Source organism: Mus musculus, chromosome 19 (genome assembly GCF_000001635.26).
Source record: "Mus musculus strain C57BL/6J chromosome 19, GRCm38.p6 C57BL/6J".
NCBI classification, from domain to species: domain Eukaryota; kingdom Metazoa; phylum Chordata; class Mammalia; order Rodentia; family Muridae; genus Mus; species Mus musculus.
In genome coordinates, this window is record NC_000085.6 from 44,095,951 (window position 1) to 44,108,174 (window position 12,224).

At 40.6% G+C, this 12,224-nt stretch overlaps 1 protein-coding gene across 5 annotated transcripts in view; it reads right to left on the reverse strand.

Moving 5' to 3' along the window:
* Chuk (conserved helix-loop-helix ubiquitous kinase) overlaps window positions 1–11,555 on the reverse strand; it is a 34,172-nt gene extending 22,617 nt beyond the window's left edge. For 2 of the 5 annotated variants that reach the window (XR_003952742.1, XR_003952741.1), the window contains exons 1-9: window positions 11,338–11,555; window positions 7,708–7,802; window positions 5,787–5,901; window positions 4,200–4,269; window positions 2,635–2,723; window positions 1,492–1,581; window positions 1,253–1,377; window positions 959–1,066; window positions 274–409 (exon numbers count right to left, since the gene is read on the reverse strand). Coding sequence is in view for 3 of the 5 variants with exons in the window: in NM_001162410.1 (NP_001155882.1) it covers window positions 274–409; window positions 959–1,066; window positions 1,253–1,377; window positions 1,492–1,581; window positions 2,635–2,723; window positions 4,200–4,269; window positions 5,787–5,901; window positions 7,708–7,802; window positions 11,338–11,442 (933 nt within the window). In the remaining 2 variants the exon portion in view is untranslated. The remainder of the gene's footprint in view (window positions 1–273; window positions 410–958; window positions 1,067–1,252; window positions 1,378–1,491; window positions 1,582–2,634; window positions 2,724–4,199; window positions 4,270–5,786; window positions 5,902–7,707; window positions 7,803–11,337) is intronic. The other 3 variants (NM_001162410.1, NM_007700.2, XM_030250732.1) reach the window with 2 other exon arrangements.
* Between the last annotated feature and the right edge of the window lie 669 nt (window positions 11,556–12,224).

The following is a 12,224-nucleotide window of genomic DNA, read 5'->3' on the forward strand; positions in this document are numbered from 1 at the left end:
AGAACAGTAAAGTTCAACCAGCAAGCCAGAGTTCAGAAATAGCTAGAAAGGTTGAGTTTTTCAGCAGTAAGCCTCCAAGACAACAATTATACCCGACGAATAAAAGTTACTTTTACACACCTGAAAAACCTGGGTAAAGAACTAAATTATCTACTTTAAGGATACAATATTCATTTTTAAATTGACACCAAGATAGCTAAAATAAATTTATGCTCATTTTCAACTTGTTAAAGTCAATGCAGGTATTCTAAAATGCAGCCCATTAAAACTGACCTTTAAATTGAGAATGTGATCCATTAATGCAAAACATCTTGGCTGCTTCAAAGTAAGATCAATAGGTCCCCCTCTCTGCTGTGGGTCCCAATTCAGCATCAATTGGAGCCAGCTTTCCATTGGCTCTACTATTAAACTGAAAAATTAAAAAAACAAAACAAAACAAAACCAAACATGTGAATCGCTTTATGTTCCAATTAAATGGACAACTTTATAGGTTGTCCATTGTCTTGCCATGACTTATCGGTATCGGTTTATATCTTAACTTTCAAATAATTCGTGTAATGACAAGAAACAAAATTCCTTCCATAAAAAAAACAGCCACAATCCCTCCATCACTTTGTGACTGGCAAATCCAAAAATGAGCCCAACATTTAATCTTCAGGGAAGCTATTTAATTCCTTGTTCCTTGGGTTTTCTTAGCTTCTAAGGTAATCTGTTGATTAGCAATAGTCTCAGTCCCACATCTGTGTTATCCAATAGGATAATCACTAAGCACAGTGCTATGTACATTTACTACTTACTTAAAATGCAGTTCCTCAGTCACACTAAGCGCCCCTCCACCAGCCCAGGCATGTACCTCATGTGACGGACAGACAGGGTTTCACCCTCATGATAAGGTCTACTGGACAATGCCACATCAAACAGACAACCACTCTCAACACTTGTCTCATCTTCCACTTACCTACAAAGGCTGTTTGGCTGAGGTAAATGGCTACTAAACCGAACTTCTCCAGTCATCTCTTCACATGCAAATATACACTTTGGATCTTTCTTCTTAATCTTCTCATGCCTATAAAAACAAGATACATTAGTTGACAACCTGATTCTCACAAATACTCTCAAGGCTTCTCACCATGTAATCCCATTCAATTCTGAGTTAAAAGATAATTTTACCATTATAGAAAGAAATAGAAAAATAAACAACTGAAATGTTTCCACTACCATTAACTATGCCAAAGTTCTCATCATTTCTTACCAGGTAAATGGCTGCAGATGATGCAAAAAAGGCCTATATCCAGCAATACATTCAAACACCATGGTCCCAAAGCTCCAATAATCCACAGTGGCTGTGTACGGCTTATTTTCAAAGAGCTCTGGGGCCTTAAAATAGAAATTGCTTTAAGTGCCAACATTGTAAGAAAAGAGCTATTATTGTTTTGAACTAAAGAAATAACAAGAATTTTAAATAATCAAATTAAAGAAATATTGTCTCACCAAATACTGCAATGTTCCCACAAAAGATGTACAGAGACTTCCTTGATCAACATCTTTGGCATAACCCAAATCAATTATTTTATGTATTGTCTGTGAATAATAAGACATACTATGTATTAAATTGTTGAAATATCTGTAAAGGAAGGTAGGTTGGGGATGTAGTTTAGTGACAGATTGCTCCCATTGCATGTATAAGGGTCTAAGCACAGCAAAAAATAAAAAGGTGAGCCACTGAGAGGGCTCGGCTGATAGAGGCGCCTGATACCAAGTCTGATGACCTGAGTTTGAACCCCAGGTTCCATATGAGAGGAGGAGAACTAATTCCTGCAGGTTGTCCTGTTACCTGAATACAAGTTACAGCACATGCATGCATGCATGCGCACAAAATAACATAATTATAATTTTAAAAAAAGGTACCAATGTTTTTACAAACCGGAGAGATGATGGCAAAGAAGCTGGGCTCTGAGACAACACAAGTGCTAAGTCTGACAGTCTGACCACTGTTTAGACGTTAATCTTTCTGCTAATTTTTGAGACAGGGTCTCACTCTGTAACACAAGTTGGTATCAAACTTAAATCAACCCTCCTGCCTCAACCTCCCAAAAGTTGTTATCACAAATGTCAGGTAATATGCCTGGCTAACCATATAACCTTGATAAAGTTATTTAATCTCTAGCAGTTTCATGAGCAAGACAGATGCTTCTCTAAGGAGCCACTGTTCCATAGAGAAGAAAAACTAACCACAAAGCTACAGTTCAGGGGCTGGACAGTTGGCCAAGCAGTTACGAGCACCTGTTGCTCTTATAGAGAACTCGAGTTCAATTCCAATCACTCACTAATGGCTCACAGCCACTGTAATTCTAGACCCACGGACTCTGATGCCCTCTTCTTGTGTCCTCCACAAGCACCACATGTGGCCCACATACACATAAAATAACAACAACAGCAGCAACAACAATATATCTAGAACAACAATAATAAATCCAGAATTAAAAAACTACAGTTTAAGTCAGTGAAAACTGCAATAGAAAAATTATAAAGTACTATGTGTATATAATTAATAAGGGCACTAAAGTCTCTAAGGACTTAATATATCAGGGAGACTATAACAATAAGCATGAACATTCTCCAGGGTTCACCTACCTTCCCACCAACATCTTGAAGAACTATATTTTCAGGTTTTAGATCTCGATGTATAATTTTGTTTTCATGCAGATATCGGATCCCAGATCCTAAATAAAATTTGAAGTGTATTGTGAAGTAACAGAAAATACTGTTTAAAAAAAATCACATCACATTTTGTTTTTGTTGCTAGTGTTTTGAGACCAAGTCCCATGTGCTGTCTGGCATGGAATCCCTATGTAGCACAGGATCCCTTCCAATTCTTTATCCTCTTGTTCTATCTCCCAAGTGCTGGGATTGTAGGCATCAATCAGCCTACAGCTTTCAATCAATCAACTTTCTTTTAGACAGGGTCTCACTATATAGCCCTGGCTGGCCTGCTGGTCTTGATCTCACAGAGAACTTCTACCTCTGTCTCCCAATGTTGGAATAAAAGGTATGTCTAGCTACAGTCAGTTTTTAGCTCACATTTTCTATAGATCTATAATACTGGTGCAAAAATTATGCCCATGGAGATGGCTCAATGGATCAAAGCCAGTGCTGTGAAAGCCCGAGGACCTGAGTTCAAACCCCTGCCACTCACATAAAATAGTCAAGTATGACTTTGTGTAACAATAACCCCAGAGGGTTAAAAGTGGGGAGAGGCAAACCTCAAGCTGGTTGGTCAGCCAGCTTAGTCAGAACATGGGGCTTCCAGTTCAGTCAGAGTCCCTGTCTCAAAACAATCAAGTTAAGAAAACAAGAACACTTGCCATCCTGCCCTTGCCTCCAGATGCATGCTCCTCTGAGTGTGCACCAACAATCACTCTCATGTGCCACACACGTACCTCAAGACCTCATGTACCACACATACCACAACACACCACATCCTCCCACATTTATACGATCTATCACAGCTGCATCATCATTAGAGTAGTTCAGATTTTCTTCACCAGAAGTTCAATAACATCAAATAAACACTAAAAAATTATAATATATACTCATTTATTGGAATCAACATTAAAAGCAAATGGAATGATCAATTTTTGAGGAATAGCTGTAACCCCTAAATCACATTCTTAACTAGACTTTACTGCCCATGACCCAGGAAAAGAAGCAACACCAAAACACACAGGGAAATTAATTCTTGGTTTTTGAGGTTTCATTAAAGGTCTAGATCATGGTTATTTTAGGGATTTTTTTCAGTAGTAATTCATCTCAAGGTAACTTGAGGACCTATCCTCCTAAAGATGTAATTCCTCTATAAACAAAACTACTACTACGTCAGTGTTGGGGGAAGGTGGGAGAGGGGATGAAATGAATGCTGTTTTATACCACTTTTGTTATCACTGGAACATCTATTAGACAGCGGTACACAGCCAAAACCAAACAAACAAAACCCCCTCATATAGAAACAAATGCCAGAATGCACTAGTTTTCATTAGCATCATAAGAAATGGATATTTCTAATTTTTTAGAGATGATAAAAATCCTTATGCTTTGTAGAGTATATAAACAGTTCTCCTTCGCTTCTAAGCAGCACACAGAAGTTTCTGTGTACCAAAGGGGCATTAAATCGCAATGATAGTTTAATATTAGTTACATACCTATGTCACTCAGTAAAGAAAGTATCTGGCTTTCTTTAAGTCCACAACAATTTTCTGGTTTGTTGAGTAGCTAAAGGAAAAAGGAAAAAGGAAAAAACAAGTCTACTATTGCTGAGTAGTAACACCAAAATCATCAATCACTACACCATCAGAGAATAGTCAAATAAAAAAAAAGTCATAATAAAGAAATTATAAGGACTGGGCATAGTGGTGCATGTCTATACGGCCAGCACAGGGGAAGATGAGGCAGGACCATGAGTTCAAGGCCAGCACGGGTCTGTTTCAAAAATTGTAACAATGACAAGAGATATAAGGGTAAAAACAATCATGAAATCCATACTGAGGCTGAGTATATTTTATGAGAAGGCTCATAAGAAGTAAAGATAAGTGTAGAAAAATAATAACAATAATAATAAAATAAGTAAAGACAAGGGCAATAGCACTCGAAATTGAAATTGCTGACAAAGAGATACATTTAAAATCAAATATTAAGAATGATTATAATATAAAAGACAACTTTTTAATAAGTCCCACAAATGTTGATACTTTTATTTAAAATGACCAGCATGGAAACAACAATTTAAAAAAAGCATGTTCTAGGCCAAGCAAGGTGGCACATGCCTTTAATTCCAGCACTCAGGCAGAAGCAGACAGATCTCAAGGCCAGCCTAGTCTACAAAGTGAGTAGTAGGTCAACTGGGGGGTCCATAATGAAACCCTGCTCAAAAACAAAAAACAAAACAAAAAAAAATCATACACAAACCTAGGATGTATATAGTGATTAGGTTTTTGCCAACTTGGCACAAGTTAGAAGAAACCTCATTTGAGGCCATGCCTGCATCAGCCTGGCCAGTAGACAAGTCTGTGGGACATTTTCTTGATAAGCAGTTGATGTAGCAGGGCCCAGCCCACTGTGGGAAATGCCACCCCTAGACAGGTTGCAGTCCTGGATTGTACAAGCAAGTTGGGTGAACAAGCCATGAGGCACAAGCCAATAAGCAGTGTTCCTTCATGGCTGCCACTTCAGTTCCTGCCCTGCTTTTCCTCAGTGATGGGCTGTGACCAGAACACATATAAACTTTTATCTTCCCAGGTTGCTTTGGCTTGTGGTCTTTAGCACAGCAATAGAAATCATTAAGACAACGATTAAGAAATATTTTCTGTCTGTCAGCCGGGCGTGGTGGCGCACGCCTTTAATCCCAGCACTTGGGAGGCAGAGACAGGCGGATTTCTGAGTTCGAGGCCAGCCTGGTCTACAAAGTGAGTTCCAGGACAGCCAAGACTATACAGAGAAACCCTGTCTCGAAAAACCAAAAAAAAAAAAAAAGAAATATTTTCTGTCAAGAGTCAAATACTAAGTACTTCAAGCTATGACAGTCATATAATCTCTGCTCCACTACTCAAATCTAGAGCTGTTCATAAGCAGCCATAAACATGCACAGCGCTGTGTTCCAATAAAAGTGTATTTACAGAATGGGCGGCAGGACTCTAGTTGTCTATCCTTATCCTCGAGGACCGTATCACATGTGACTCAGAAACGGCTAATGTTTGAGTTACTATCTCAGTATCTCAAAGCATCCACACTACCTTCCGGAGGTCCCCTCCAGAACAGTACTCCATTGCCAGAAGAGGCACATCGTTAATTAAAAAGTTCAATTCCTCAGGGACATCACAGGCCTTTACAACATTCGCATGGTCCAACCTAACAAGAAAAACACATTACAATAAAAAAAACATGTTTTCCAATGAAGAGGGATTGGATTTGATAACTAGTGAGATAAGATTGGTTTTATTTGTAAAACTCTAAATTCTGATTGTACTGCAGTTAATCTTAGCTAAAAGGCTATTAATTTCTGAATTGTCTGATTAAAACCAACAAATTTATAAAACAAACGAATTTATAAGAAAAATACCATCACTGTTATGACCACATTTCTGTGTGCTAAACAGTTTGTTTTTTACATGTATCAACTAATTTATCTGTCACAATAATCTTAACCACTGAGCCATCTCTCCAGCTCCCACAATAATCTTAATACAAGTATATTTGTTAATGGTATCATTCATGAGAAAACTGATGTGGCAAGTAGGCTGACAATGAAGATTTAAATCTGACCCTGAGGAATACTAAAAATCTAAACAGATTTTCTTCCAGTTTAAAATTTAAATATAAGTAAGTTTGTTTCAATAATTATAAATCACATTATTTACTGACTTCAACAGTTCTCATTTTTTTTTTTTTTTTTTAATGTTAGAAAAGGGCACTGGATCCCCTGGAAACTGAGTTACAGACAGTTATATATTAGCTACCGTGTGGGAACTAGAAACTAAAAATCAACCTGAGTCTTCTACAAGAGGAATAAGTGCTCTTAACTGTTTATCTCTTTCTTCAGACCCATTTCTTCTTGTTTGGTTGGTTTTTAACATAACAATCTTAATCTCTGCACTCATCATCACAATGTAATACAGCCCTAAAACAGTACAGAGTCTCTCCTGTCCCAGGAACTAAAGAAACTAGTGCTGACTACAGGATCTGAGAATTAACATTATTGAGTTTCCTGTTGACTCTGCCACTTTGTCAAGCTTGACAGTCAAAATAAAGTGACTTGACACAAAACTCAAGTCAGAAAATGCTCATTTCAACTCCAGTACCAGCCGTGTGACTGTGTCTCTTCCTTCTTATCTACAAAACAGAGCAATAGCCCAAGCAGAGGTATGCTGACAACTACAAGAATGATCCCTAAAGCGTATTACTGATGGGAGCACGATATTAAAGTTAAAATATATCCACTGTCCCTTCAGAAGCTCAGCTCTCTTCCCTTTAAGCACATGCCCTCTTCGTAGTGACTCTTTTCTAACAGAACGCAGTGAGAAATGAAACCCAACTTCTAAGGCAACTTTTTAAGAGATATGCCAGCTTTTCCCTTGCTCTCCTCATTCAGGGCATTGTTCTGGGGAAGCTCGTTGCCATGCTATTAAACTGTGTGCATTTCCCTACAGAGAGGCATCCTTACTGAAGAACTGTTGCTTCTGGCCAGCAGCCACATGAGTGAGCCTGGAAGTTAATACTATAGCCTTGGCCAAGCCATGGCGATGTCTCAGGAGAGGCCCTGAGCTAGAACCACAGTTAACTCAGTCACAAACTACAGATACTAAATATTCAGAGTTTTGAGCTATGAAATTTTGGGATCACTATCTATAAAACAATGGATGAGTTATTTAATAAAAGTTAACCACAAAAAGAAATTTTTATATACTAGTCACAAAGTTGCCCAATATTCAAAAGAAACATTTAAAGAGTCATGTTGAGAGTGTGGTCTAGCTAATGTAAACTATAACTTCCTTAGCCATAAATGTGACTGACGGTCTAAAATAGAACACACATATTTAATGACAAAATCACATTCCCAAAAAGGTCTTGAGAAAAGAGGCCCCCGACCTCGTTCCCTGCTTCTGACAACTGTCTGGGCCGTAGAACTGAAGAACCTAAGTCCTAGCATGCACTTACTTTTTCATGATCTGGATTTCATGGCACCATCGCTCTCTGTTTTTGGAACTTAGCTCTAAACGACAAGACTTAATTGCTATTTTGAGATCAAGTTCCTGTCAAAATAGAAAATATAAATAAATTACATTCTTCTATAGGGTTACTTACAATAAAAAAAAAAATGTCAACCCAGGGAAACAACATTCTTTTTAGCTTAATTAATTAAACATACTGTCCACAGCTCTCTTTAGCCAACGTTAATTACATTAACCATAATACTTTTATACCAATGATTTGAAACTGACTGTCATATACCCCATAGAACACAAGCAAAAACTGACTGGGCAGATCCTACAATAGATTTCTTCAGAAGATTAGATATACTACTTAATACTTTAGAATATTGTCTCCAACATACTATGAGAAATAGACCAAGATCCCATTTCCCTAACAAATCCTTTCTCAAGCTTAGTCAAAACAACAAACAAGGGCCCGAAACTTCAGTACAAACAAAATGAAGAAGATAATTCAGGGCTCCCTATTAAATAAAATAAAAGAAATACTTTTTATATGACCAGATCTACTGTATAACAAAACCAAACAAAACCCTCCAAAACTAGATCCCAACCTTTACATTTCAAATGGCACGGAAAATCATCCGAAGAATGGTACATCAGTTCACACATCTATAATGCAAACCGAAGACCTCTTGCCTGAGATTAGTAATGTCACTGATTATAAATGAAAGTTATGCACATCAGAGGAAACAGCCAGATATATCCTGGCAACACCAATAATGCAGTCAGAACCAAAAAAGGCTATACTATGTTAAAAACTCCAAAGAGTTGTACAAATGTGATATCTCTAATACAAGCCAAAGGTGTGGTAAAAGCTATGTGATTAGTGAGAACAGTACCCAGAGGCCAAAAGAGGAAGGGGGAAGCAGGGAGCGCAAGACTTGGATGGACTAGTCTAACTAGGAACCAGGAGGAGGAAGAAAGCTAAAAGGTCAGTCTGGGGCTAAGAGAGACTACAAGCTAGCTTTAGCACTGGGCTCACTCCTTTCACTTTTGTTATAAACAGGCAGGTATCTGATAATAGTTACATCCTATATAAAGTGTTATCACAACAAAGCCAATAAGCCCTAAATTCTGATATGAATGAGGCAGAAAATTATCTATTTGGTATAGGTCATTAATCACAAGAGATCCTTCAACTCCTTAGTTTATATTTCACCTGAGGCAGGATTTTCCCTGTCCAATTACATTAAAATATTAGTGCAGCAAGGGGCCTGTGACTGGGCAGGGTAAAGGGAGGCAGAGCTAAGAGTTGCAGAAACAGAGAGTATCTCAGGAAGAGAGGAAAGCCAAAATGGAGGTGGAGGGACAGGAAGAAGATTCTGATCCCGTGTGGTTTTAAATAGCCACAGGTAGTTATGGGATAATCTGTCTAGCCTAGGTGGGCAGCTTTTATCAGTATCAACTGGTTTTGAAATTATTGTATTGGCATGTTGTGAATTGAGAATTTATTGATATATAAACCTGACTGGTTAATTATAAACTTCTAGAGTTTTGTTTCTACTGGGTTGCTGGATGTTGTGGTGGCTGATAGTGGAGTGGACTGTTGCTGTGTTGGGTTGGCATAGCAGCAAAGGGAACTTAGGAGCTGCAGCCCCACCGGAGAGTTGGCGGGCAGAGAGTAGCTGGATGGAACTCGGAGAGGTGGAGGGTCTTTTTAAATATTTACCACAACACTCACCTACCCCGAGAAACTCAATCTTTTCAAAAAGAATATTCTCTTGGGAACTTTATAGTTGCCAAACAACAACAAAAAGATGGGCTTTTGCTGTTGTTGTTTTTTAAATGAGACTAAGTTGGGTGTGATGACCCCCATAGACTCATGTGATTCAATGGTAGGCCATAGAGAGTGGCAGCACTAGGTACTGTTGGAGGAAGTGTGTCACTGTAGGCTCAAGCTTTAAGGTCTCCTAAGCGCAAGGTACACCCACGGTGAGACACAGCCTCTCCCTGCTGTCTTTGGGTCAAGGATATAGAATTCACAGCTACTTCTTCAGTGCCTCGTCTGCCTGCGTGCCACCATGTCCCACCAAGTGAGAACTGACTAAACCTCTGAAACCAGCCCCAACTAAACGTTTTGCTTTATAAAAGCTGCCTTGGTCATGGTATCTCTTCACAGCAATAAAACCCTAAGACATCTTTCAGTGCCTAGGGTATCAAACTGTACTTAATGTTTATTTCTGAGACAGGGCCTTCTTATGTAACTGACACCGGCCTTGAGCACGATATGAAAGCCACCCAGTCAGGTCTCAAACTCCAAATCCTCCTGCCTCAGAACCCTTGATACTAGGATTACAAGAGGATGCCACCATGCCCACCCCCTCTCTGAAACGGAAAGCTCCTTCAGAGTAGAACATATTATTCTTGTTGATTTGGGTACCATCAGCGCCTGATATAGCAATCAACTAAATCATTTCATGTCCTGTAATTGGCTTACTGTTTTTCTAATTAAAACGTATTCCTCATATATGATGTTCCAGAACACCATTTTTATCTTACTGCTCCTTTTATAAAAGTCCAAGTAATGAGGGTTGCCATAACTTGACAGTGGAGAGCTATCAGCGGAATTACAGTACCTATCTTGTACTTCCTAACGTCTCTGTTACCATCTGACTCAACTCTCAAGCAGGCCCAGAATGTATGTATATTCTTCTAAATATTTTACAGTCAACAAATCCTATACTACAATGATTGGTGTTCAAGATCTATTCCTTACACCCTTCAGGAAAGCAAAACCCTCACTAATAATGCACTGGCTTGTATTGATATGATTTTTTTTTCCGGAGAAAAGATGCGTTTTACTGACTTTTCAAAAGACCCACAACTCAAACATGATTAACTAGGGCTGAGGCTGTAACCCAACGGTAGACCATTTGCCTAGCATGTGCAAGGTCCTGTGTTCCACCCCGAACATTAACAACAACACGTTAAAGTAAGAAAAGTGACTGTTAGTTTGAAAACCTTTTAAGGACAGGAATAACTGCTGTTGTAACGGTTACATGTTCTTCGATAAATCAAAACAAATTTCCTGAGCCTGATCTTAGCTGTCTTCTGCAGAACAAACCCCTCTATTTTCTTTCCTCCGAAGCAAGGATCGATTTCATCATCTTACCCTCACCCTGGTTTTTACCTGAAACGCTCCAATTCCAAAGTCTGTCAATGTTTCCCAAGGGTCAACTCTGGACACACCCGTAAGGTTTCTCGTCTAGTCCAGTCTCCAGTGGATCACACCGCTCGCTCCCGAGGGAGTGTGAGCAGGCACACGGAGACACACACAACACACATACACAAAACACACAACACGCATCGGCACTCGACTTTGTACAGACTCCTCATCACCACACACAGCTGCAACAGCTGCCTGTCACTCACTGCCCGGGGACCTCCGACACACCTGGACCGCGGCCACCCAGGCTCACAAGCGCAGGATGCTCCATCGCTCGCCCTCGCTCACTGCCCCAGCCCCCAGCCCCGTCCAGGGTCGCGACCACCACTCCTCCCACCTTGACTGACAGCTCGGGTCCCAGGGACGCCCAGACAGAGCCCGCGCCACGGCTCCCGCCCCCCGCCTCACCCGGTGCTGGTACAGACTGACGTTCCCGAAACCGCCGGTGCCAAGCCGTTCCCGCATCTCCCAGGGGCCGCCCGCGCCCGGCCGCAGCCCCGGGGGCCGCTCCATGGGGCGGGAGCGCCAGCCGCCTCAGGCAACGCCGCCGGTCTAAGGCCGGTTCCGGGCCGCCGAGGCTTGCGGAGTCCTCCGTCTCGCGAGACTGCGTCACTTCCGCTAGCTTCCGCATGCAGAGTCCCGCCCCGAGCTCCTGGAATCACCCTGGGATTGGTGCTGCCGGAAACTGGGCACCAGCGGCTTGCCCTGGGCAACTTCCAACCTGCGAGGACCATCGTGCGTGCGGTTCCTATTTATTTTATTTTTGTTTGTATAGATATTTTTTAATTAGTTCTTTGAAGGTTTCATACAACGTGTTTTTATTTAAAATAGATCTCTCTCCAAACTCTAAAATCCACATTGTCCCTACCTCATTCACATTTCATCTTTTTGAGAGCCCTGCCCTCTGCCCCTCGAATCCTACCACACTCGCCGGTCGGCACCGGTTAAGGCCACCATAAGTATTAAAGAAAACTGCGCTAACCGCCCTGTTGATTCATTAGCCTTGTAAATCAGAATCTCTCCATAATCCCAAACCAACCAAGGATGTGACTTATTCCAGAGTGAAAACTCTTCTTCGCGACTTCGTGAGTCTCCCTACCGACCTTACTGTTTATCAGCCTTGTTCTCTCCGACTTGAGTTGGAATTGTTTCTGAGGTGCACCACAGGGCTATAAAGACAAGCCTGGAGGAGCTCTCGGTCCAGAGAGGCATACTTCTGAGTGGTGGGCTGCACAGGGAAAGCCAACCCACCTAGCCATTTGAGTGGGTTATCCACTTCATGGACTCTAGGTGTC